Below are 27832 nucleotides of genomic sequence, written 5' to 3' on the forward strand. Positions count from 1 at the left end.
GGGTCAAAGGTCGGGCGGGTGCGCATACACAGAGAGGAAGCACATGGTAAGTATGTTGTTCATGCCAAAGTTTGTTATTTGTAATTTGATGCAGCAGGATCAACAATTAATAATGAAATGAAAATTAGCACAGATGGTTAAAGGATAAGAAAATAATTGAGTTGGCATGTAAAATGTACAATTTGATCACTAGAGGGATAAAATTGCTTAAGTAATGTCTGACTTTGAGATCGGACTAAAGTAACTTACATCTCAAGAAAAATCATTTTTGGTTCCTTATGTCTTCTGTCTCCTTCTGCAGGGATCAAGACATTTTGTGTTCCATCAAACTCATGTTTCTTTGTATTTGTTCAAGCAAATATGGCAACCTCTTGTCAGAACACTTGCAATTGTGCCCCTCAGCTTGGTAGCTTCAAAGCCAGGTCTTTTTGTATGCAAGGCCATAAATCTGCTATCGTTCTGAGGCTGTTTTCAGTGAAATGGTGTCTGAAGCATGTGCAGCACTCTGAGTTTATCTGGGGAGCTTTTATCACATTGTCACCTCAAATTGTCTGCATACTGTTGATCATAACTGAAGTGTGGGCATGGGCACATTTTTTTATCTGCTGAGATCTTCTCATTTTCCTCTTCGGCTATTTTTCATCCAGATAAAGAAAACATTACTACACATCATCTAGGCTGAAACTTCTACAAAGCCCTTTGCATGTCTTTGTGACTGGCGGTTTTTAATATATGTCTAGTCAGTCTCTGCAGTGAGTCTCCTGTTCTGATCAAGCTCTCTAACTTTGGTAGCTTGTGAGAGAACTTGGCAACCCCAGAAAAGTTCAAAAATGTTCTCATCCTTTTTTTCTGTGACTGTGCAAGATGCTTTATGACCATGCGTCATTGTTTGGTGTCCCCAGAGATCTTATTTCCTGCAGACAGATCCCTTTTGATCAGCTCTACATCCCCACATCTCTTGTCTCCTTATGTAGTAAAGATAGTCCTGCTATAAGGTTTATTCGCCTTGTAGTCTGAGTAGACATGAGTTAATCTTTGTTTGAACAAGGGCTAAAGAAAAACACTACAATAAATATGAGCTTGCAGGGGGTTTAGGTAATGCAACAGTATTTTTTGTTTTTCATCAATGTAATACATTTCAGGATAACATGGTCACAGTAGTGGAATGTAACTAAGTACTGTACTGCATTTGAGTATTATACTCCTACAATTATTTGACAGCTTTTGTTACTTTTTGAATTAAGATTTTACATACAAGTAAGGTATGATCACTTCATAAAATTCAACACATTTATAAATATTAAGATTTCTGTTTTTGCTTGTGACCTCTTACAAAACATCGATGTGTAGTTGTGGCCCCTTGAAACATTTCAGATGTCTATTAGTTAGCAGTTTCACCAAAGAGATCGTTCCCCTTGAAAGATCTTCATTTAAATAACTGTTCGAAGCAAGAGGACATTAAAATGATCCAATATTTCACAAAAAAAGATCAGAGAAAATTCTGAAAATGTCATTAAAATTTATGAAGCAGAACTTTGTTTTTTCTTCTTCCCTCTCCCATTAACCATCTCCCACGCCGTCAGATTTCTCTGGTGACCCCTAGGTTGGGAACCACTGGAATGAAGTACATAAAACTAGTTCCACCTCGAGCAACTATAACAGTAAAATGCTGCATACACATTGACGCATCAGAATTAATAATGTAATTGCCCCTGTGCGGCGCGTTATTTGGCTGTTGTGTGGCGTTGGTTAGATTGGTAGCGGGGTGATGTTGGTTGGCTCACCTGTATGTCGCGATTAGCTTGCGTGCCTGTTGGGGGCGTCAGGTGCGGGCCTGGACTGGGCTGGTGTGCGGCTCTGTCCTGTGTGCATGCTGTGCATCCTGATAATTGTGTTTAGGTTTTCTGAGGGGTTTGGCGGCGGGTTGTTGGAGGGGTGGGGGACCGTGGAGATGGGGTTGACAGGGTGGGTTGGGTATGCGGGCTGTTCCTTTTTAAGCTGGTTGGGGGGTGTTTTCTAGGGATTTTGGTGCTCGGATTGGATGCTTGGTGGTTGTACGGGGATCCTGTGTGGGGAAGGATTGTGCTTTGGAGTGTGACGATGGTTGTTTTGTGGTCACGTCGCAACCCTCTGGTGCTCCTGATTGTGTGGGAGGGGTGAGGTGGGGGCATCGGCAGGGGTGGGGCTCCCGCTTCTTCCCCCTGCCGGCTCTCTCACATTCAGGAGTCCCTGGGGCACAAGGCCGGTGTTGTCGGGGTGGGTTTTGGCCCTCTTCCTTGGGGGTGGTTGATTGGAAGGGCTGGGCCCCCCGTCAGGGGACAGGACCGGCCTCAGGTTCACGGGGCTTGGGGGCTGTTGGCTTTGCCTGCACTCTGGGGGGGCATGCCTCCGGCTGGGCTGGGGGACTGTCTGCCCTGGTTCTCCCGCGTTATCGTTCCCTGGCGGTGGGGAGCTCCCCGGCACAGCTTTCTGCTGTTCTCCCTCGGGACATGTGGTATGGGGTCCTTTGCGCTTTGGGGGGTCACGGGGTGCTCTGACTACTGGGGGTGGTGGTATCTGGGCATGGCGCGGGTCGATCTGGTTGCGGTTCAGAGGGCTCAGGGTCTCTGGATGGCTGCTGGGCATTGGTTTGTGCATTGGAATACGTGGGACATATTTCGTTGTTGGCTTGGAGGGACCAGTTTACGTCCATGGTTTGCTTCGTCAGATCCATGCTTCCCCATTTCTCTGTCGGACGGTTATCGGACTCCTCTTGGAGACTGAAGTATAAAGTTAGTTTTCGGGATATGCAGTGTGGGAGCGGGGCAGGGCTGTGCTCCGGTTTATTCTGGGCCTGGAATTCCCGGCCCTGGATGTGTGGGTGGGTTGGTGGTGACATGCAGCTGGGCTAGTAGATTTTGCCTCGTTGTTGGTTTGGCTGGTGTTGCATGGCAGCCTGGGGGCGTGCTGTGCATGGGGGATGTTGGCTGGCGCGGCCAACGGGCTTGCTTTAATTTCTCTCTTAGTAGTATGTCAGCTGTTTATTGCTGCTGTTCGTCTTTGTTTGTTTGTTTGTTTGTTTGTGTTTGTTGTTGTTTTTTCCCCGCCCCAAGCCCTCTTGCAGGCGTTGTCCTTTCTCTGTGCTGTCTATTTTTGCATGTTCGTGCAGGGGGGGGGGGGGTCGATGAAAAATCAATAATTAAATAAATAATAAAACAGACAAAGGAGTACTTTTGTTAAAGTAAAATCTGTCTGGCACATCATGGTACATGCATATATGGTATCCAACTCATCATACTAACAGGCTGCTGGGCAGGACAGGTTTTTAAAAAATAAATGTAGCTGATAATACTTTACGTTTATTAGGATTTTAAATGCAGGCCTTTTACTTGTAATGGAGTATTTTACATAGGCCTAGTAGTAAACTGATATTGCATTTTCATTGTTAGCACCAAGTGATCAGAGGCTGCTAAGATGATGTGTTGCTTCGTTCCTCAAGAAAGAGATGTAGCAAAGGAAGCAGAACAATAAAGGTTAGTCAACATCAACTGCATGGGGTGGGGGTAGGGTGTTATTGCATAATTAGAATTAAGGAACAGCATATAAAACAAAAATAATAGTAAAAATGGATTTAGAAGTACTTTGAAAGAATTTAAAAAAACTATTTTGGAAGTTGTAGAAGTAAATTCTAGTTTAAGAAATTCACTTTTACATAACGTATCATGAATGTTTTAACAATATAGAATGATTAGGTTTGTGCAATATTTTTTAAAATAGCATTGCTTTATTTGGCTACCTAAGCACTGTTTCCAGCCCCCATACTGACATTAAATGGACTGGGTATTGCATCATGTGACCAATCATATTTAATAGTTTCTTTGTCTATGTCTTTTGTAAAATTCAGTGTTTCCGCCATCATTCATTTTTATGTAGCAATCCTAAGCTGTTTATAAAAAAAGTGAATTCTATAGTCTGGTATACATTTTTTAAATTTTAAAAGACCACTGGTGTCGGCTGATACCCTGAATTAAGGTATAGGAATCTGCATTGAGAGAGAAATAGTTGGATCAGTCAGCCTAAGTGTTACTCAAGGTGCAACATGTGACTAAATTGTGTTTGTTTGATATGATTAATATAAAGAGCAGAGCAATATGATCATTACATTTATCCATTTATAGGTGGAGATGATTGACAACTAGAAACATTCAGAAATCTCCAAATACAATCTTGTTTTTACGTATTTTTCGAAAAATGAAAGAAATGCCTTTCATGTGGTTTCAACTGGAGCCTGACAAATTATTGCAAAATTTTGTTTCACATAAAACATTTTGATAAACATCCCTTAAATTTGATGATACAGAATTGCGACTGAATTTTATAGAATTATGAACATGTTGTTGCTCTCTGGTGGACAAACTATGTAATAGCAACACTTTCATACATCAGACATAAAGACCAATTCTGATATCTGTGATAAGCTAATATCAGCTGATCATTTTGGTCTTCTTTCAAACTTTCTAAAAGCCTAAAAAAAGTACTCTTGTATTGTATCAAGATTTTTATTAAGCTTACTGTACATTCATGTACCAAACAGCATGTTCATCACATGAAAGTGTACTCTTGCGCTTGAGAATATTGAGAGGAAGCAAAAGTCCACTAAGTAACGAGCATTTAGGCTCCATATTAACCAAGCAACATGAGGATAAGAGGCCAAAAAAATACAGACATACACATGTATCCAAACAAAATAAAAGTGACCTGATTTAGTCAAACTTAACTACATTTTTAACAAGGAATATTCTCTTCGCAATGTTGGACCAAAATTAAAAAAAGAAATAAATAGGCACTGGGGAAGTAGTCACATTAGCATTAGGCAATTAGTCTAAAGAACTGCTAACTGCTTAAAAGGCATGAAGACAGTTTTGAGGGTGAAGCTGCGTTGAGTGGTGGTTGAATGAAGATCCAAGAAATAATGAAGATGGAAACGGTTAGAGTCTTGCAGGTTTCTTATCAGATGAACTTGAGTCTGACGAGAAAGCTCCGTGTGCGCTGGGGAATTGCTGGGAGTTAAAATCTGGGTCGTCCCTCACTCGTTTCTTGATGTCTGCTTTAACCTGAGAGGAAAAAGATGTGATTATTCATGGTGTGACGTACAAGTAGTATGTCAGAAGGTGACTTGGTGGTTAGAGGCACGAGTCATGTGACCACAGGTTTGTTCCCTATGTCATTGAAATTTGTCAGCACTAATAACTAAAAGTCAAAGTCCTTATAAGACTCTTAGAACATCTCTGCTAAAAATATAGTTTAGGATAGCCTTTCCTTTCTCAACAGTCTGTCGTATGGCTGGCTTTATAAAATTTGCCGTTTTCCATAAGCCAGACCTTTGCGGGCTAAACAACAGGACAAGGAGGAGTAAACAGTGTAGAAATGTATAGACAGCAGAAATTACAGCTAAAAATTTGGTGAATTTTATGTATATGGACGAAACCAACTTAAGATGAAGTCAGTACATGCACAGCCACTCTTGTAAACTTTGTTAAGGTTTCAACTTCTAATAGCAACTGCTGTAGTGAATGCCTATTCATCGTAAAATGTAGAAAGTAAACATGAACATACTTTGTTTTGTCAGAAATACTGAAAGAGAGAGGATGCTGAATTACCGCAGCGAGTGGAACAGAGGCTACCTCGGATCCAAGGTGACATTTTCAAACGTCTTACTTAGTCCAACAGTAATATACAGTTTATAGTGATAAGACAAAAAGTATAAGTAAAAAGTAAAATTTTTTTAGCTGGAAAAATTACAATGAAATAATCGCTGATGATTATTTTTCTGTTGACTAACTGATAAATTAACGAATTGTTTGACCTCTACAATTACCTCATCTGCTTATATGAAAGTGAAAAGAAACATACCAGATGCATATATGTATATTACATTGTAAAACTGTCCACATTTACAACTACAGTTAAGTTTGGTTCAAAGACAAACCAGTATGTTTATTTTCAAAATTGAATCGAAATTTGATGCTCACTTTCAAACAATTACTTAATACATAGATAAATTACACAAATTGCTTAATACAGACTTGTATCCTGTCTGACCACTTGTGTTTTTAAAGTACGCCTAGCAGTAGGGGTGTGATGAGATCTCGTGCCACGCACATAATTTTTCTCACGCAGTGAAAAACAAATGTATAAGTGATAAGGTCAACTCGCAGAGCGAACCAACTCAGCCCCGCTGATGCAAAACTACCGTACGCTGTGATAGTAATCAAGTTAACTCGCTCTTGCTCTGAGTCCAGACAGTTGTGATGAGTGGTAACGTAGCTGGTAGAGGTTTGCAATATAAACATCTAAAAACTGAGGCGCAACCTTACTCTGTTTGCGACTATGAGCTGCATTTTATCGAAGGTGCTGAAGTTAACGTGGATTTGTGGTGAGATTATCTGCCTGATTAGCAGTGTTTTCAGTTAGTTTCGTTTTCCACCTCCTCGTCAGTCATCCTAACAAGCAGTCCCAAACAGGTTTTTCTGTCAGTCAGACGATCTGAAGGGGATATTACCAGCAGAGCAATAATGTAATGCAGTAGAGTACAGGGCTGGGAGGAAATTATTGGGTAGTGATGGTGCAATGGATAAGATGCCTGCCTTTGGTGTGAGAGACCCAGGTTCAATCCCCCACTGTGACCTATCCACCATTGTGTCCCTGAGCAAGACACTTAACCCCTCGTTGCTCCAGAGGCGTACGACCTCTGACATGAATATGGATTGGATAATTTATTCATTTAGCTGACGCTTAATGAATAAATGTATTATGAATTGTCATTAAATGATGGCGTTAGTCTTTGCGCTGTTGAGAAAATGTTACGTTCATGATTCAACAATACAAATCATGGCCAAACTGTGGTCATTTTTTTTTTTTAGTTTAGTTACCTGTTCTGCATACGCTTCTTTCAGCTCTTGGGTCTCCAAATCATCTTGTAACTGCTCAGCAGAAGTGATGGGCTTCACTCCTGCTGTCCTGGCAGCTTGATTCACTGCATCTGAGAGGGAGAGGAGGCTTCCACCAGCCTGTCCTGTCTAGAAACACACAAACCTTGAACAAAGTGTGGACAAGTGACATTAATATGTAATAAGTAAATTTACAGCTGATCTGATTACCTTTCTGCGTTTAGCTGGCATGCCATGCAAATAAGCGTCCGACAATGGAGGCTGAGCCTTCATCTTCCTCTGAGTGATCATATCACACCTGATAATGGGCACCCATTCCTACAAGACAGACAGTAAAAAAAAACAAATTTAAACAAAATTTCCCTCAGGATCAATGAAGTTTATCTATTTAACGAGGGAAAACAGGGATTTACGAGTTACTTGCTGTATATTTTACAAGATGGATTCACATGTTTTCAAGTGTGTCAAATTAATGCTCAAAACTTTGTCCCTACAGCTCAGCAGGGAAAAAAGAGCGAATGTTGTACTAAAAACGCCAAATGGACAAGTATGAGTACTGTTTAAGCCAGACTTGGCTAAACCATTTTTAAACTATCCTTTAAAGTACTAGAGAGAAAATCATAAAAATCAGACTGATAAAGATCTTATTTGTAAAATTTAAAATCAACATCAAAGAGTTTTCAATGGAACAATTTTCTACATGGACAGTTTAGTTTGTTCACTGGATTATCCAGAGTAATGAGGACACTGTAATGTGAAGTAGGGCGGTGCTACAAAAGAGCATGTGTAGTGCCCTTCCTTGGACAACAAACAAAAAGATAAATGTTGAAGCAGTAATCAGACTGTGGGGGCTCTTACAGGGGGAACAGCAGCCGCCCAGGCCTCTGACTCTCGAGCAGACTCCTCACTCCCTCCCTCAGCTCCTGCTGCTGCCATTTCGCCACCTAATGGTGCGGCTCCTCCCGAGGCTCCCAAGTCCCCAGGCAACACCCTGGTTTCCCGTGACGATGCCCTCGTGTCGTGTGACACCGACATGGCCTCCTCTGCTGTGGTTGCTGCAGCTGGTGAGAGGGTGTCCCCAATCTTTCAAAGTAGAGAACAGTGAACATAAGGGAACTAAAAAGGCAAAGCAGTACCTAAAATGTCAAACTTAAAAGGACATTAAAGACACACCATGCTTACCGTTGCACTTTGTGCTCGTTCAGGCTCTTGTGTGCCAGTTGCAGAAGACTGATCTCTCTGTGAAAGAATGTCATCTAATATTTATTAGCCATTTCAGACGTGCCGTCCAAAGTAAGAGGATATGTCACAGCCATCAGATAAGACAGATTGCTTCCTCTGCATATAACATGTGCATTTCGTTCCTCAGTAAAAAATCTTAAGTCTCAAATTACAGAAACACAGTTTGGGAAAACTTGGGAGTGTAACTGACAGCCTCAGGCCTGAGCGGTTATATCATGCAAGTGAGGCTTGCAGGTTTGATTTCCTCCAACAGGCAACGTGTCCATCCATACTCTGGGGGGAAACCACAGATACTGAGCTGAAATGTAATGTAAATGTTCAAAAATAAACGTTACCTGTGTGTGAACTATGTAGTTCTGGATCTGCTCCTGTGTGATGGGGATGTGCTCCAGAATGACCTGCAGCCTCATCGTCATCATACTGGTCATCCAGTTGACCAGGCTGGGGCTGATGTCACTGGACATCCTCCGCTGGAACAACAAGAGAAAATAAACTTTTTACTTTACAGGCAAACAGCTGTTTATTCTGTATTTAGTCTTTTTGGCATCATTCTTGTTTGGATTGCTTAAACGTTTAGCAGCATTTTTTGAGTCTCCTTTTTCTTAGTCATTCCTTCGAGCGCCACAAGAACCTTGCAAAGACGCAATAATTAACTGCTGTAGTCTTTTTGCTTGTAATGTTGCCATTTTGTACTTGAGGGTTGCTCTTGTTGAGTCACGCTGAATAAACTGTCAAAATCTACAATGTAATGTCATCTCTGAGAATAAAGTTCAGTTTAATTAACACTTCTGAAATCTCATCTGACAGTGTGTAATAAGGTTTTAATAACTAATTCACTTATTGTAACTCACTGGTTGTAAAATGTGGATTTGTTTTCTATACAAAGTTCACTTGCTGCAGTGTCATATAATGGTTGACAATTTCATGACAAAGATTTTTTATGTGGCTGGTTTGTTTGTAATTTCCTGCCACAAGCGCCGCTATCTGGAATTGATGCTCTCTGCAAGTAGACGTGTGTGTTCTTCCATTTGCACAAATAACTAAAATTTGATATCCTATGCCCAACATGCCGAATTCAGTTTCATCTGGAGTCTACAGCTGAACAGAGACCAGAATCCAAGCAAAAACAAACAGTAAGTGAAATAGTGAGAGATTGTGTACTGACTATTCGGTGGTTGATAACTGCAGTGAGGGCTCTCTGGTCTCCTCTCAAGCAGTGCAGGTTCAGGGCAAGACACTCAAACAGTGCTTGGTTACACATCTGTAGCAGTCGGGGCCCAAATGAGTCATCTGGATGACAAAAATGTTGATGTTACATAATTAGCAAAACAAATAACAATACTACATGTCCTACACAGACAGTATAATCACTACTTAAATCACAAGACCAACTGAGTTATACTGTTTTTAAAAAGTTTACCAGTGCAACGCAGAATGTGTGTGGCAATGTGCATCAGCTGCTGTCTGAAGAAGGACATGTTGGTCTGAGTGACATCAACGCCCTCCAACACTGTGACTGAAGACTCTCTCTGTGGGAGTTGAACAACGAGGTGCCATCAATACATTTAAAACTAAACAGGTAGCACAGCATTTTAAACTTGTTAAAAATGTTAAAACTTAAACTAGCTTTAAAATGTAATCAGTAGAGCGGAAATATAATGTATTAATAATTCATTATTGGACTATGTCTTCATTTCTGCAAAATCTTTAACAGTCTAATAATGTGCATTTGCTTGAGTTCAAGTTTCCATTACAATTGAACAGTTAATTTGTCATGTGCTTGTGGTTTACAGCCTGCCATGCTGTTCCTGCATTACTTCTATGCTCCGATTAAAAAGTGCAGTGATTTAACTGACAAAATGAGAGTTGTCTCAGGGGATTCCCCACTGATGACTTGGTGGCAGCCCTACATTTAATCATTCTGTATTTTAGGGATACTGTAGCGGACATCAAGGACTTACAAAGCTCTCAGTGATATACTCCTCCAGTTCGTTAACAAGGCTGTCAGCCGCAGCCTGGGGAATGGAAACAGACGACATGAGGAAAAACACATAGAAGGACAAGAAGACAAACCATCAAACATGGGAAAGTAAATGAGCTCTATCTACTTTTATCTAAGCTTGAGTATTATGAGATGAGTAATCCATCTGAAATTAAGTACTGACAGCAATGTTCTCATCAGTGGGCTCTCTGCCGTTGAGGTAGTTCTGGGTGAAGAACTGGGACAGTTGAGGCTGGATACGGCCAAGGGGCTGGTGCTGGCCATGAAGCAGCATCACCAAGTCTGACATGGTGAACGTCTGGCACACCAACATCAGCAGCTCTCCAAAAAACCCTGGGAACCACAATCAATTTTGAAATTACATCATCCAGAGTGGTGAATTTTCTGATGCTCTGATGCTTTTCTGCTCTGACAGAATGACAGCATAGTCTGTTACTTTCAACATAATGTACTAGTATGGTCATTCTTTACCTGTAGGATCCTCAGGGCTGATGAAGATATTGGTTGCCTGGGACAGCCTCTGCATGAACTGGGCAATACTCTCTGTGTCGTTCTGGGCTTGGCCCAGAGAGCCCATCATGGTGCTCAAGACGCCACGAACGATGCCTGTGAAGAGCTCCGGGTTGAGGGCCTCAGCTGCCCCTGGGGGTATGGGTGTGGGGTTGGGGCCTGCAGCTTGAGCGGGAGTGGTACCAGAGGGAGGTGGAGGTGGAGAGAAGATGGGTTGGGAGGCCTAAAAATGAAATGGAAATGAGGAGTGAGGATTTGTTAACATTACTTTGCTTTACTTGAAATGCAAGTGGATTTTTTAAATGTAAAGCACTAGAGGATCTCCGATCAGTATTTCTTGGGCCGATACCGATCACCAATCACTGGCTCTATTTGAAGCCTTTTATTTATCATGTAGCATTATACAGTATACTGTATATTCATTTAATTAGTCCTAAAAACAATGTATTAAGTATTAAAATTAACAGATGATAAAGTATCATGAAATGACAACTGTTAATTTTATTGCCAGGAAACATGGCAATAAAATTCCGGTCTATCCGTCTTAGAGTCTTAAACCATAGCAGCCTTTGCCTGGTTACTGCAAACATCATATAGCTTAACAAATATAGCTTTCCTGTGGACTAAACCACAAAAACAGAACAAACAGCATCTTAATAAATTTACTTCAACTAAAAAAACTGCAACAAAAAAGGCTGTAGCCAAAATATTTGGGAGATAAAGAAGCAAAGGCATCATGAGTCAATGACAAACTCTGAAGTAGCTGCTTTTGTTCTGGAAAGCTCAGGCAGGTTCTGTGGGCTTTAGGGGGCAGAGAGTGGGCTACAGAGAGGAGTCATAACTGTTATCATTGAGATTTGAAAATAAGGGACATTTAAATAAAAGTACAATGTTAATTCCATATTATACTGGCAGTATATTGTTAATATTACTTATAGTTTCTATATTCATTATAATTTCATATGATTTACAGGCTATAGGCCTTTTATCATTTCAGTGGGTTGTTTTTATTTATTTAATCCTTGTGCACTAAGCACAGTCTACATCTTTTACATGGAATTACTGCCACCGGCTTTACCAGAGGAGAGATTAGCAAACACTTACGTACGGACAGAAGGTTTTTATTTGATTTTATAAAGATTAAAAATACTAAAACTCTGTCAGTAGTATCGTGTTTTGCTTTGCATGACTGATAAGCCCGAATCAGAAAACCAAATGTGAGTGTCTGTGTCATCCTTTTATAGTCCATTGGGTCAGCAGCATTTTCAAACAATCTGATCAGCCTTTTTAGCAACCACCGATGAAACTAGTTAAAGCCATTATTGGCTGATTACGATTGGTGACCGATCGATCGGAGCACCCTTAGAAAGCACTACAGGAATAACACAGTTAACCCACTCATCTGCCCTCTGCATGCAATACACATTACAATAGTTTAAAATTTCAGTGTTTCCCATAGTTTTATTTGAGGTTAGTTCAATGTTTTGGTGGTGGTCGTGGTAGTCATGTTCAGGGGGGTGGGGTGGTGGGATCCTCCCCCAAGAAAATTTTACGTTTTCCAATGAAAAATGTGTAATTTCACATCATATTGGGCCATTATTTTAACCATATCTCTGAACAAATACTTGGAAAAGCTAGAGCAGATAATAAACAACACCCAAAAATCAGTCTACTGGGGAGGAACTACAACCATTAGATTTGGGGAAAGTCATTTGGTTGGTTGTGATGCTCTCCACAGTGATTTTACATTTATGGCACAGCATGTTTTGGGCAACACCCCCTAAACCCTGTTAATATGACCTCAGAATCATTGTAGATAGGATTGTTCTTGTTTGCCTTTTGTGTCTTCATTTTACTGCTTTAGACATTTATCTGTATAGACATAAATATAGGCAACATGAAAAACCTCCTCCCTCCTGAGGTGCATTTTATTTGCACATCAAAATCCAAAAAGAAACGTCTCCCCATTAACTTAAAAGCATTAGTTTGTATCACTAATTAACTTTTGCTAACCTCAGCTCCTCCAGTCACCACCATCCTTTCTTTTCCTAACAACCACTCTAAAGTATTTTTCACCTGAAAAATACTTTTGGATGAACTAGTCTGTACAGGACAGAGCTGTAGGCTGAACTAGTTTAGTCTAAGTGTGTACCTGATGTTCTCAACATTGGACAAGTAGGTAGTAATAAAATACAGCTACCAGTTACTTTCTGTATATTGAGCTAATGTTAAGTTACATAGCAGCTAAAGACGCAGCCTACTGTAGCTTTCCTGCTCAGCTGCGCAGTCTAAAGGGGCGGGGAGATGTTAGCTAGCTTAACAAGAGTCACATTTTTCAAACACAAGCAGTTGTACGAGAACTAAATAAAATACAGTCTCAGACTGGCAAAAATAGTATTTAAATAAGCAATCTCAACAAAGAAAAAGTACGACAAGGGTGCCAATAGGACGGAACAATATGCAAAATGTGTTGCGATTACTTTGACAGCTATCGTGATACGAGTCATGATTATAATGGGAATGGTCATTTTTGCATTTAATTTTCAATGAAAAAAAATATTAAAATGATTTGATTTTTGTCACAAAGAGATACAGATTTTCAAAACATGCTGAATCCCATAAAAATAACCACAATGAATTTTCACATCTGTTACTCTGATTTTAGGTCATACATATCAGTGCTGACTAGTTATAATACTTTTTTTAAGATTGCAGTGTCTCCAAATAAAATTGTGAATAGTGTGCACTTGAGGTAAAATACTTGTATTTATATTATAATTAGATTTTTAGATCCTTTTACGTGATGTAAATTCAGGTGCAAGCAATATCCAAATCCACATGCAATTTTCAGTCTATTTAAGTCTATTAAGTGCACTCAAGTCGAACATTCAAATACTGACCTGCTGCATAAATTCACTCACTCCCTGGATGAAGGCTGGGACACCAGATGTGGAGACAGTAATTGAAGGGGCCCCTACAGGGCCTGCACCGCCCCCACCGGCTACCCCCAAGAGAGAACCCAGAAGCTGGCTGAGGTCTGGGGGCATCTCCTGGGACTGGGGCTCACTGGTGTTGGTCTCAGATTGGCTGGTTGTGCTTGTGGTAGGCGGAGGTGTTGGACCAGAGGTGGAGAAAGAAAAGGAGGAGGGGGATGAGGAGGTTTGAGAGGAAAAGGAGGAAAAGGAAGAAGAAGAGGACGTGGATGTGGAGGAGGAGGATGTGACGGTTTGACCAGCTGTAAAAAACAGATTGAAATATCACTGATTGACAACAATCCCTGACTAATAATTAAAATGTTTAGCTTTTATAATTACAGAAAAATGCTGCTAGTCCAAATCTAAATTGAACAACTGGAAAAGCTTACCCATTTGTCCTGGCAGCAAAAGTTGTCCAACCAGTCCACTAATCATCTGGTTGAGAGCAGCAGGGTTAAAAGCCTGTGGAGCAAGATTCTTTAATTAGTCTCAAATTTTAATTGTGTTGTCAATACGTTTCAAAACAGGAACCAAATCAGAACACATTAATCCTACCTGTCCTGGCTGCTGGCCTGGCATGGCAGCCCTCACATTGATGGTGGTTCCCCGGGTGGCGAAGGCTGGAGGGGGCATGTTAGGTGCAAATGGGGGTCTGGTGAACACAACCCTGGCCTGGGGCTGGGGGCCAGTGTGGGGTGGTGGTGGGGGTGCAGTAGGGGTGGTGGTGGGTGTGTTAGGACCCGTGGTGGTAGTTGAGGAGTTGGCTGTGGAGCTGTAGCCAGGAGGGGTGGGCTGAGGTGGGACTGGTTGGCCAGTTGCGGTGGCGGCGGCAGCGCTAGTAGCTACAGCAGCGGCATATTGGCTGATCTGTTGCATGAGATTCCGCATAAAGTCAGGGGGGAGGGCACCTGAAGTGGGAAACACAGACCAATGAATTAGAATACCACGAGTTCCTTCTGTTATCAGCAGAAAATGAAAAGGATTTTCAGGAGTTAGAAAAGGGTGTCGTTTCTGATACAAACCAATATCCAGTATTTAATTCAACTTAAAGGGTTTTACATGTATAGACTGTGTTAGGTAAAAAGTATTATGGCAAACATATGATCAATTGGCCTTTACCCGGTTGTCCAGGCATTTGCTGTCCAGCTGCAGCAGGGTTTGCACTTGGGCCTGCAAATACACACAAAAAACAATGATACACAGATAGTTTCTTCTCCCTTGTAAAATCCTAAAGTATTTGCCAATTTATTACTCTCTACAGAAATGCATAGGCAGTAGTAATAATAATAAACATTGGAAACAGAAGCACATGAAAGTTGAGCTTGTGAATGAGAAGTAGAAGTTCCATTCATCAGATCAAATGCTTGTGGCAGCAGTGCATAGAGGATGCAGTAGTGTGCGATCATTTAACTCCAATGCACTGTCGCCCAGCAATATGACACACAAACAGCTTTGATGTAGTGGGGCATTCAATCAGTGGCGGGTAGGGGACAACACACCGTCCGTGTTCATCTGCATCATGACCACCGGGACTGCCTGGTGGCTGATCCTGATGACCCGGGGGCCAGCCTGTCCCTGTCCAGCCTGCTGATTGGACGGGGAAGTCTGTGGGGGGGAGGTCTGTCCCTGACCTGCCTGCTCCGACTGGTTGGCTGTTTGGTTGGGCGGGGCATGTCCCTCAGTGCTGTTAGCAGCAGCAGTGACTGTGGCACCCAGGTTCATCTGTCAGTGAAGATTCAAGTAAATTCAGTCTGACTATATTCAAAGAGGTTCATTTTAATAAGTTTTAACTAAAATACAATTGCATTCACTTACTTGGACTGGGATATGGTGGTGCACAGCTCCAGGCAGAGTGACTGGGGTGGCATAGTGGGAGAACGGCCGGACCACATGTAGGTGGCGCGGCACAGGGCTCATGAGGTTCAATCGCAGGTCACTGAGGGCCACAAGGGCATTGCCAAGAAGACGGAGACACTCCCACGTCAGGATAAGAGTGCGCTGGTCCTCTTCTCTCTCCTGTGGCAAAAATTTAAATAAAATAAAAAAATACAGCTGGGGCAACATTTTGAATGAAAACTAAATACCCAGGATTCTGACCAATAATGGACAACATTTCTTGTGTGTGTGTCTTATATATATAAATATAAAAATAATCTTCCACCAGTAGCTAACTTTCCTCTGAAGCGTCACATGAAGCAACATCCGTTTCTGATGACGGCCAAAATGGAGGACTTTAGAAACGATGACGTAGCCGCTCACGCTCGGCTCTCTGACCAGGTTTTTGACATGGTATTTTTATTAAAATATTATGTACCATGCAAATAACACTTATCTGCCTACACTTGTACTGTGCATGTCGCCGTATTTACTTTGCAACGACTCCCAGTCAGTTTTCCGACGCCACACTCTTGTGTTAATTCCGTAACAGTCCCAGCTCCTTATTGGTGCATGCCCAGTGTACCTGAACGGCCAATAGATGCGTTTTCAGTCGTTTTAATGGAGACGAAGATCAACTCTTCTATTCTCCGTTAGTTTCTTAGTTTAGTTTAGTTTGTAAACTAAAACGGAGTAGTGTGGATGGGGCCTATGAACTGTAAAGCCTTTTGATGGAGGTTTTGTCTGCACATGTGCACTGTACTAATACTAATAAAAAGGCAGTTATCACTGCCAGAGCAGCATGTTTTCTCTCTGTCGCTGTTAGATGTTTAACACCTGAACATGAACAGAAAAAAATTGTAATTATGTAACTCAACTCAAAGTCGACGCTCAGGGAATAATCTGCCTGAATGATATAATAAGAAATGATAAATTATGTAAAAAGTGTTTCAGACAGACAGACTCTCTGACTTTAACTTTTGTAATAGATATAGTAAATCAAATAATGAAAAACTCTTTCTAATGAATGAAGAAAGTTGTTTGTGGTCATTCTGTTGTTCAGACCTACAATGCACACAGATTTTAAACTTTTGAGTGACACATGCAGCATCCAATCAAAAACTGATATCCAATAAGGGGGCATGCCGGCCAGTAAAAGACATTGGTGAAGGCTGCTTTTATGTATCACTCCTTGGTTTGAGCGAAGATTAAGAAGCAAGACAATTTCCAAAAAGAGACTTGGATGAACCCAAAGACAGGAAACAGAGAGGAAACAGCTAGCCTGGCTCTGTCCAACAATAACAAAAAACATCTACAAGCACCTCTAAAGCTCACTAATTAACACAAATCTCATAACTGAATCTTTACAACTTATTTTGTAAACAGTCTTTTACTTTGTACAAAAACAGAAGTGTAAAAACAATAATTTCCTGTTTTACAGGGGTGTTAAAGTATTTCTGGGGCAGGACCAGCTGCCAGGAAACTAGCGAAAGTTCCAGGAAGTTACTGTCCCATGGAACAACTTTTCCTTTAAAAGATAAAAATATTACATAAACAAGAGGAGATTTTTCAGAAATCTCCAAGAAGTCACCAGTTAATCATTATTTAGATGTTTAAATCCTACTGTATTATTGTTGTATTCTGCGGTGGTGGCTGTCTCCAGGATGGTATGAGCTCTCTGAATAAAGGGCTGCAGCCTCTCCTCCACCCTCCGCAGCTCAGACAACATCTCCGCCAACTCAGCTGGGCTGGGATGACTAGGGAAAGAAAGCAGGGCAAATCAGATTACACTCAAACAAAACATCTGTTCACAAAATTGGCAGACACAGCATCACACCATGTATAGGGACAGAAAGATATTCATATGTTCGTTTCAATAAAGCATTCTAATATGGGGAGATGTGATCTGCACTTATTGATACTATTCTAAATTATTTCATGTCCTTTTCAAATTCACCTGACTTTAAAAGGTGTGGCGAAAAACAACAACACAGACTTGCTTGTGTGGTGTATGTGGCATATGTAACAATCTGAGTGACTGAAAGAGAACATTTCTTACTTGGGTCCAGGTTGGGGTGTTGGTCCCTCAGATTGTGTTGAAGAGGTGGGTGGAGGTGGGGGAGTTGTTGGAGGTGGAGAGGTGTCCATGGGCTGCGCAGAAGGAGAGGGAGTGGAGGTGGTAGACGAAGATGAGGGAGGAGGGGGAGCAGAAGCAGCAGAAGTTGTCTCTGTTTGGGAGGATGAGTCGCTCGGCCGAGCCTGAAAATTGAAGCAAATTTGTTACTGATGAGGCAGACGTTTCTCTTCCTTGCAACTGGAGTAATTTGAAGGTTGTGCTCTCACCTCCATTCTGTGGACAACATCATTGATGTCCCTCAGCAGGTTTTCAGCCAGCACTAGCCTCAGCCTAGGCTCGCTCTGCACTGGTTGGTCCATATCAATGTGCACATTCACAGACCCATTGCTCTGAAATAGAAAAGCTGACGATCAACAAAACACTGGATAATGTTATGTGCAGGGCTTGACACAAACTTTTACAAGCCACGCAGCATTTTCATTAGCCACATTTTTGCTGTTGGAAAAAAAGTTTTATATGATTAAAGTTGACAATAGCATGCTTAAATCGCCGTGCTAAAAAGCACTAACATTATCATTAGCTCTGATAATGTTGTGTGTGAAGCTCCTTTTTTTGAAAACGTAGTCTACTAAGATGAACAAATGAAAAGAGTAGCTTCTTATTGTATATACTAAAAGTGCTGCATGGGTCTTAATGAATAATTGAAAAGATAAAAACTAAACTGAAAACAAATCATCAGAACACAGCTTATTTATTTTAACAGCAGTAATACTGTAATAAAGAGTAGAAAAATTATCTGCATTAGAAACAAAGAGCAAAGAATAAATTACTGTCTAAGAAAAAATAACTAACGCAACAGTATTAAAGCTTTATGATGGCCTATATAATTTTTGGGCACTTTGGATTTTGTGTGTTTGTTTTGCATCTGCATTTCCTCAGAGCTCTGACTGGATTTATGTTTCTCATCATGAAGCCCTGGTTGCTCTGAGTAACTGGAGATACGTCCACCTGAAACGAGTACACAGGTCTTTCTTTTCCAGATTATTCCCATCATCATCATTATCATACCATCAGGTTAAAGGCAGGCAGCAGGCTGACAGTCTACAGGTCTAAGGGACTGTGGCTGCCCTGTGACAGATTTAACTTTTATATTCTCGTTTGCCAAAGTCTGGATGTCATATTTGGTGCACCCTGGCACCGCGGTACTGCAGGAGAGAGAGAGAGACGCACCTGTTGTGTGGATTCTCCTGCTATTAAAAGAGAACACTATATTATCGCTGCCACTGGTTAAGTTGATAATTAACGGCTAAAACAACCCTCTGACTGTGTTTACAGTGTTGTTGGTCAAGACAATAGGCTTCACAATGGACCAATGAGCAAACACTGGTAGTAGCATACTCATAGGAGTTGCAGTGTCTTAGTGTCAAATTGCAATTTGTTTGTTATTTCAGATGCCTTTTGAAAAGACTACAATTTTTCAACATGCCCAAAGTGGCTAGTGGCAGTGATTGTGTTACACGCCAGGGCTGAAATCCACCCACATCTGGCGGGTGTTAATGTCAAGCCCTGGTTATATGGGATTGTATGCTATCAGAAGGCATCTTACCCCAGTACTGGTTGTGACTCTGGCATTCCTGGCATTTTCTCCCATGCCAGACACCATCTGCTGAACTGACATCTAAACAAGAAGAACAACACCGAATTAAGGCACCTTTGGGAACAACGCTCAACATGCAAGACAAATCTTCTGAAGATTATAAAATTAAACATGACTAAGGCTGGACAACATACTTCAAACCAGATGACATTCTTCCACTATATAAATGTTGTGATATCTGTTCAGGAATGGAATGAGCAACTACAGCTTGAAAGATGAGAAGATGGAACTCAAACTACCCTTTCTGCTGGATTCCAATTACAAAGTCAACAAAATCAGAGCAAGTCAACAAAATCAAGAAGGCAGAACACTCCGCTTCTTAAATGCTCCGTGTGGGGTAACGTACCCATTCAGAGGACAGAACAAAACCAGGTCGCGGTACAGAGCTGTGCCTGATAAAATCCAGACGTTCGTTATGATCAGGCACGTCAGAAATCAGAGATCCATGGGAGAAATCTGACATAGTAATTCTTATGTAGTATGTTGGAATTGTACAATAAATGATGAAAATATACTATTACGATTAGGCTAAAAGATAAATATTGTCCGCTAATTCCACATTGCAGTCCTATATTATGGTTGGACTTTTTTATTCCATATTCTCTTCCAACACAATGCAACATAAGTGCCCCAGTTTGTTCCCTAAACAGGTCACAAAGCAGAAATACCTGTATCTGCTGGGGGTCCATGATGTTAACAGGAAGGTTGAAGGTGCCAAGCATTACATAGCTGTTAGCGTTGCGATCATGTGGAGGCACTTGTGATGTTCCCTGGGAGGACGAAGTGGGTCCACTGTCGGTTGAAGTCACACCTGACCCTGAGCCAGGCTGGGAGGGCGGAGGAGGCGCCCGCTCCACAAGGTGTATCACCTTGCCACCCACATCTGGGACAACAACAGAGAACTGTAGTTACATCTGTACACATGATAGCGTTGACTTCACACTTTTCTATTGAGAAAAGAAATCCTAGCTGTATTCTACGTCGATAATGGCTGTTCAATTTTGTCCAATTAATTTTGCTGGCAATATAATATAAATATTGACAGACACAAGTGAAGTGAGCTCAGAGCACAGTTGTTTAAAAGGATTCTTGGAGCTCAAGTGGGAACTTTAGAGCTAACTTACTGACTGCAAAACACAGTTTCCTCCACAATAGTGGCAACAGCAAAATAACACCAAAGCAACACAAATCTACCAACAGAATAACAGCATCCCTAAAATAAAATCCCTGCTTACTTACGGGTATAGCCCAAATGTTAAGAATCAATGTACAAATAATGATATATAAATAAGAAAACATGTTTTATGAACATGCACTTGTAATATATATCTGAAATAACAAAACAGTAAGGAGTGCAAAAACAAATCTAAAATTGCCCTTGAAACCAAATTAAAGTGTTCTGTGTTGCTTTAATGAACCCCTTGATTACTCACTGTAATCTGCCAGAGTCCTTTCATCCTGTAAGACTCTGCCCTGGTAGATCAGCCTCTGTTTGTCCACGGGGATACCCACTGAAGAGGCAATGTGTTCCTTGAACTCCTTCACTGTCAACTACAAAAAAGATGGAAGACATGAGTAAGACTACAAAATGACCAACTGAAAATGAGATTCAACTCCAGAGTTTGCAGAATGAACCGATGACTTTACCTGAGCACCAACAGTGTAGGTTCTGCTTTGGGAGTCTAATGTTTTGACTGTCACCTCTATGTCTGCAGTTTGTTCTTCCATGGCGTTCCTGTATCATGCAAACATTGTGTTTAAGCAATTATATCCCAACTGATAATGGATTATTGAGGCCAATTAACATTTTTGACATCTATAATAACAGTTTAAAATCTTATTAAAAATTGTGACCAACACTGATATATATGCCGATATGATATGTCTGTAATAAGCTAATATTGGCCAATACATACGGCAAACTGATTAAATGGTACAGCTCCAGCAGAAAATGTGAATGAAAGACTACAACAGTTATTTCCAGTCTCAATCAATCTCTATTTTTTCATGAAGCCACTAAAGCTAGAGTATAAATAAATAACAAAAATGCCCATCACAATTTCTGAAACATCATGATTATGTATTCACATTGCTTGTTTTGTAGGACAAACAGTTCCAAAATATTCACTTTATAAAAACAAAGATGAGAAAAGCAGAAATTAGAACCTCCAAACATTCAGTGGTTCCAGCTATTAAAGTGCGAGTACTTGCTTCTCTTTCCTCTTTGAAATCACTGTAAAAAAAACAAACAAACATGTCTTTGGTTTTGGACTCCATTTGAACAACGAGGAGTTTGAAGACACTGAATATACTCGATGACCATCCTTGGGCTAGATGACTAATCCACACATCATTAACTTACACCTTCAAAAAACGTCAGTTTCACAAACATGCACAATAATATTAAAACCATGCAGAGAAAATAACTACATATCCATGAAACTGCCAAATGGATGCTTCTTTAACATCACTAACAATAACAAAGCAGTTGGTGAACGATCAAGGAAATCGCATGTGTAACGTTGAATGTCGTTAACCCAAACAATAGATGTTAAACAGAAAAAAGTAGCAGAGGCTGAGAAGCTAACGCTGGACTATGTCGTCAATGTTAACAGTGAAGTTCGCTTGCTAAGTAGCATCATAATGTTAACCTAGTTAACTAATAGCTAAGAGGGTTATCGTTAGCTAAGTTAAGTTAGCGTAGGTTAGCTGTATCCTGCTAGGCCAATCGGCACGGACATTTGAATTCTTTCCATTAATTCAACAATTTCAGCAGTGATCTGTAGTTTAACGCTAACTGTAAAGTTAATTGCGGATTACGTTGGCCAGCAACTGTTCGGTTGCATTGGCTTGCTAGCAGGATTAATTTGGAAACAAGTCATAACGTTACATTTGCAACGAAGCTAACTTTGACTTGCTATGCTAGCTAGTAAGGAGGCTAAGCTAATGCTAAATAAACCACACGTTACAATAAGCTTATACCAGAGACAACATTTCGTTTTCATAAAGACCCCAGTTTGGTGTTCAACGGTTACCTTAAAAGTCAAACTATCCTTTTCAACCTATCCAGTGTATGCAGCTGTTCCTTATCATCAAAAACCATGCAAATAATTTCCAAGTACAAGCTCTGGTACTTGCTAGAAGCCACCAGGCTGCACGGATGTGACGTCAGGCCGACACCGGAACCGCTGCACAGGGGAAAGCAAAAATGGCGAATGTCGTGGAAGCAACAACTCGCCAGCAGTTTGAAGATTTCCTAGCCAAAGCTGGAAAATGCCTGACCGTTGTGCATTTCCAGGCGTCATGGGCTCCTCAGTGCGGCCACATGAACGAAGTGATGGCCGAGTTGGCCAAGGAACACGCGCACACCACGTTTGTCAAGCTGGAGGCGGAAGGTGTGCCGGAGGTATCGGAAAAGTATGAAATCGCCTCTGTCCCTACTTTCCTTTTCTTCAAGGGAGGGGAGAAGGTGGACCGCCTGGACGGGGCCCATGCTCCTGAGCTGACCAAGAAGGTACAGCGCTTGGCAGTCACCGGGAGTCCGAGTGGAGCTGCGCAAAGTAGCACCGCAGACCTGAACCAGCGGCTGAAGAAGCTGATCAACGCGGCCCCCTGTATGCTCTTCATGAAGGGGTCCCCCCAGGAGCCTCGCTGCGGCTTCAGCCGGCAGATAGTGGCGCTGCTGAAGGAGAACAACATCCAGTTTAGCAGCTTCGACATCCTGTCCGACGAGGAGGTCCGAAGGGAGCTGAAGACCTACTCCAACTGGCCCACCTACCCTCAGCTGTATGTGAATGGGGAGCTGGTGGGAGGACTGGACATAGTGAAGGAGCTGGCCGAGTCTGGAGAGCTGGAGAACACTTGCCCAAAGGCTGTCCCCTTGGAGCACCGTCTGAAGACCCTCATCAACCAAAAACCAGTCATGCTGTTCATGAAGGGCAACAAGGAGGCTGCACGATGTGGCTTCAGCAGGCAGACGCTGGAGATTTTGAACGCCACCGGGGTGGATTATGACACCTTTGATATTCTGGAGGATGAAGAGGTGCGTCAGGGGCTCAAAACTTATTCTAACTGGCCAACCTACCCCCAGCTCTACGTGAAAGGAGAGCTGATCGGGGGTTTGGACATACTTAAGGAGCTGAAGGAGAGTGGAGACCTGGTGTCAGTGCTGAAGGGGGAGTCGTAGATGGATGTGTCATGCCAGGGGGAACAAGAAGCTTCCATACATGACCAGATCGGCCCTCTGTCACTGATGTAACATTACAGGAGTGCCAGGCAGTAAAAGAAAGAAGTTATGATTAGAAATTAGATTTAATAATCAAATTGTTCACTAGTAGCACTTGGATAGGATCACATTCTATTTAAAGTAAAGAAGAAAAAATGATATTGCAGTTATGTGAAAATTGATTTTTGGTTTTCATTCTGACATTTTGAAAATGCATCTTAAGAAATGTTTAAAGTGAAAGTTAAGCGATTCCTGTGCTTGGCCTAGTTTTATACATCCTTGTCTCTGGGAAAATACAGCCTACTGAGAACAGCTGATATTATCTAGTGTCTGCATTGTTTTGTGTTACATCTGTCCTTCCAGTATGCACAACCTCGCGCCTAAGAACTGGAACTTTATATTCAGTGAAACATTATTGCTGACCGGCCCAGCCTCTGACTTGTCATGCCGTCCTGTCCATCTGCTGTCCACATATTAACTATATCCAAAAATCACTCTGGTTTAAATACTTGGAACTAGCTTCATGTGGAAATTATTAATACTTTGTTCATCAATAACATGATTAAACAAAAAAAAAACAACTTTTGGTCTCCTTTGTTTTGGTGCTACTTCCATTGACTATTTAATGTGTGAGAAGATCAGTTAAGTTCATGGGCAAAACAAAGGACAAAAACAGGGGCCATTTATGTAATAGGGAAAGTTGTAGAAATGTCATTGATTTAGCTGTAGAATAATATTAATGGCTCTGTAACCAAAAATACAGTGCTGCTAAATTCAAACTGGTAATTGACAACAGAGAGTGAACAAAGTCACAGGTTGCCTACAGAAAAAAACTTATCTAACACAACAGCACTGCAAACAGCTGCACCAAAGATTTAAGTAGTGTTGAATTAACAGTTTTTAGACAGAGCTTCACAAATGTAGTAATAGGGATTCTTTAATTGTGTAGTGATGTGCATGTCATGAGGGGGAAAAGGTTGCCCTGGGGTCTATTCCTGACAGCAGTTTTAATACTCTAAGACTGACCCTGAACTCTGAGTTGATGAACCTTGAGATCAAGGGCATCACTTTTTGTTGAAGAGCGGTGGGGATATATAGCTCAGATTAGGGGTGTGATGATACACTTGAACAAGAAGAAGATTTTTAACACTATTTTGAGGAAATATGAAATGCTGAAAATTGGAGCATTAAACATTTAATTTCCTGCATTCTGGAGACATTTTCTGCTCCAGTTTACAGTGAAAATGTCTGTATTTCTGCAAAGGGAAACAAAAAATTCAGCTGGCAGGTGACAATTCAAAATATAACAGAATATAATGCAGAAATCAGCTGCTTGTTTTTTAATTTAAGTTACTCTTTTTGGACAACGCACATTTCTTTCTTCTATATTTAAATTACATTGCATGTTTCCTTATTGTGCAAATAAACCTTTCTTAAAGCATTTTTATTTGTTAGTTAAACTCAGAAATAGGCTATGTAATCTGGAGTACTATGACATGAAATATGTTCCATCAGTGAACCAATCACATCATGAGTGATAAAGATAATTAGGCCTATTCATTGATCCTACATATCTAAACCGTCATACCAATTTTTTTACAATAAAACTGAGATTTCGCATTATGTGCAATAAACATAGTGGAACTGCTCTAACAAACTGACAGATGTCTTGTGTGCACATGCAGAGGTTCATTGTGACTTGATGTTGTGAATGTGAGGCCAAAACCCGGTTATCAAAGAAAGGACTGAAAAGTAAAAGCAGTAACTTTATATAATAGTCCAGAGTAACAAACTACCGGTAATAACCTAGCTATATCCAACGGAGATTTTGATCTGACACACAGTGTGCTAAACATCCGCTAAGGCGCTTTGATACGCGCTGTGATACGGACTGAATGAATCGATGAGGAAATGAAACAGCGTGTCTGGCCCTGAAAGGAGGGAGGAGACAGAGCGCCTTTTTTTCCGAAACTGGACCCTCGCCACTTCCACTCTGATAGAGAGTGAACTCTGGTCGGAGTCACCCTCACAGCCAAATCGAGTTCCCATAATCCGCGTAGTGTAGCCTTCACATACAGCGGACAACTTTCAGACGAACTAGGCTACTCTCTCCCCAGCGTATGGATCTGACTTAAACAAAAGTTGTAGGCTATTATCAGATAGCCTAACAGCATTTTTTTATTTAACACAATATAACCTTTGGGCTACGTTGTTAACCTGTGAATGGTGCAACGTTATTGTAGTTTCAGAATTTAAAAATCCCCACATTTGGAAGAAGAGTCTATAGCAAAGGGTGTTCAACAAGCCGGTGTGACACCAAAATGTGTGATATGTCTATTCTGTGACCCCAATGGGAAGTTAAGCGCCAGAGGCTTTGTTGATGATGTGAAGCGGCTGCAGTTTGGTTAGGTTTAGGGACCAAAAGTAGGGGAGACCTGGGGCAATTGTAACATTTTTTACATTTTCCTTAATAACTCACAGACTACAAGTCATCTCTTGATACAAGAAACACATATATGTGCACTAATTAATAATATAATTGATATATTTTCACTTATAAGAAAAATACTATAATATTTAATTAAATGCAAGAAGTCAGAGTGTTACAATTGCCTCGGCAAGGGGGAAAGTCATATTAACCCACTGTATGTCAAGTAAAAGCCTAGGGCTACCTCAAAGTAATTACTTAACTGCTAATGTTACTTGAGAGGGTTTTTATATGGTTCAAATTATTTTAGATGTCCAGCAAACTCTGCTAAGTTCTCTGTTCTTCATAAAATTGCTTTTCACAAGTGAACTAGTCATTCTCATTGGTTTTTCTGGGTCTTATACAATCAACTACTTTAAATCCACTATATAGAAAAACTGAAATTGCAGACTTAGGCTTATATAACATTCACACTTTCTGTTAAACACATATAAAACACACATCATTTTATACAAAGAACGTTGACCTATGTTAACTGATGATTTGTTTACATTAGAAAAAAATCCATTTCTTTTAATACACCCTTTTTTAATGTAGTTTTACATTTACAGTTAGTGAAATATGTCCACATTCTAACAAAAGTAGTCAACACAGACAAACAAGCTGCTTACATTGGGCCATGTGGCTTGGAACATCAGTGAACACAGTGTTACAATTGCCCCAATGTTGCAGCCATGATAAAATCTTGTATGCCCGTTAGCCACAACTATACTAGCATAGTTTGTTAGTGTTAATTGTTAATCAGTAACCTAGAGATGAAATCTATGTTTGTATAAATTTGTAGTAATTTAAACTTTAGACACCAGAAGAAAAATACTGTACATCCAAAAACTACATTCATACACAAAATCAGTATTTTGTTAAAAACTTCTGCTGAGTTGAAATGATCCTGCTCCTTTTCCACAGGCAGAGAGAGAATCCTACTGAGCATGTGCAGATTAAGTGTCATCACTCTAGCTTGTTTCTGTTTGGAGAACTTGAATGTGTTACAATTGCCCCCGGTCTCCCCTACTTGGTTGGGTTTAGGTACTAAAAGTACTTGGTTGGGTTTAGGTACTAAAAGTACTTGGTTATGGTGTTACACCAGCACAGTGCTCACCCATGATGCTCACTTGGCATTGGAGGGTTTAGCAACTCACTTCTACTCTGCCCTCATTGGTTTCAGAAGGCACTCAATGTGGCGGACCTTCCGCAACAATGCGCAAACGGAGTGGAAGTATAGGGAGAGGGAGTAGCAAGTAACTTCGGAAAGGCCCAGAGAGAAACTTGGGGTTTGTTTGAAGAGAACCTGCCACCGAGCAGGTGAGGTTCACAGAGTTCGCCAGCCTACAACGGTACCTCATTTCAGGGTTATCTTATTCTGATTTTTTACTCAATCCGTTTTTTAGAATACCCCTGCTAACCTAATTTTAGTAGGCTACACTATTTACAATTAAGTGCAGGAACTATAAGCAGTCATAGAATATACGGAGGAACAGATTGAAATGAAACAAAAATCTAAATGTGATTATTCTGCATTGTAGGCTATTATTTACAGTGGGTACGGAAAGTATTCAGACCCCTTTAAATTTTTCACTCTTTGTTTCATTGCAGCCATTTTCCAAAAATCAAAAAAGTTCATTTTATTTCTCAGTAATGTACACTCAGCACCCCATCTTGACAGAAAAAAACAGAAATGTAGAAATTTTTGCAAATTTATTAAAAAAGAAAAACTGAAATATCACATGGTCATAAGTATTCAGACCCTTTGCCGTGACACTCATATTTAACTCAGGTGCTGTCTATTTCTTCTGATCATCCTTGAGATGGTTCTACACCTTCATTTGAGTCCAGCTGTGTTTGATTATACTGA

General features: G+C 40.9%; 2 protein-coding genes and 1 long non-coding RNA gene across 7 annotated transcripts; 2 read left to right on the forward strand and 1 right to left on the reverse strand.

Moving 5' to 3' along the window:
- LOC123968051 lies at nucleotides 1–8912 on the forward strand. Its single transcript, XR_006824391.1, has 4 exons — nucleotides 1–46; nucleotides 3429–3512; nucleotides 5609–5675; nucleotides 7790–8912. It is a non-coding gene; the product is annotated as an uncharacterized LOC123968051 (long non-coding RNA).
- bag6 (BCL2 associated athanogene 6) lies at nucleotides 4525–22577 on the reverse strand. Of its 5 annotated transcripts, none has more exons than XM_046044521.1 (26): nucleotides 22402–22577; nucleotides 21434–21500; nucleotides 20915–21002; nucleotides 20701–20818; nucleotides 19936–20150; nucleotides 19217–19288; nucleotides 17877–17999; nucleotides 17593–17792; nucleotides 17158–17290; nucleotides 15474–15674; nucleotides 15158–15380; nucleotides 14778–14828; nucleotides 14214–14566; nucleotides 14048–14120; nucleotides 13584–13918; nucleotides 10645–10906; nucleotides 10337–10506; nucleotides 10133–10186; nucleotides 9592–9700; nucleotides 9337–9461; nucleotides 8507–8641; nucleotides 8103–8168; nucleotides 7788–8012; nucleotides 7140–7247; nucleotides 6912–7058; nucleotides 4525–5093 (listed from the first exon to the last, which is right to left on the reverse strand). In XM_046044521.1, exons 3-26 carry the CDS (start codon nucleotides 20993–20995, stop codon nucleotides 4968–4970), a joined length of 3705 nt encoding a protein of 1234 aa, XP_045900477.1. In that variant the 5' UTR covers nucleotides 20996–21002; nucleotides 21434–21500; nucleotides 22402–22577; the 3' UTR covers nucleotides 4525–4967. The 5 variants fall into 5 exon arrangements, with proteins under 5 accessions (XP_045900477.1, XP_045900478.1, XP_045900476.1 ...); XM_046044522.1 differs by having other exon boundaries at nucleotides 21479–21500; nucleotides 22303–22577; XM_046044520.1 differs by having other exon boundaries at nucleotides 22303–22577.
- glrx3 (glutaredoxin 3) lies at nucleotides 22404–24073 on the forward strand. Its single transcript, XM_046044523.1, has one exon. It carries the CDS (start codon nucleotides 22476–22478, stop codon nucleotides 23451–23453), a length of 978 nt encoding a protein of 325 aa, XP_045900479.1. The 5' UTR covers nucleotides 22404–22475; the 3' UTR covers nucleotides 23454–24073.
- The last annotated feature ends 3759 nt before the right edge of the window (nucleotides 24074–27832 follow it).

This window comes from Micropterus dolomieu, linkage group LG03, assembly GCF_021292245.1.
Source record: "Micropterus dolomieu isolate WLL.071019.BEF.003 ecotype Adirondacks linkage group LG03, ASM2129224v1, whole genome shotgun sequence".
Lineage (NCBI taxonomy): Eukaryota > Metazoa > Chordata > Actinopteri > Centrarchiformes > Centrarchidae > Micropterus > Micropterus dolomieu.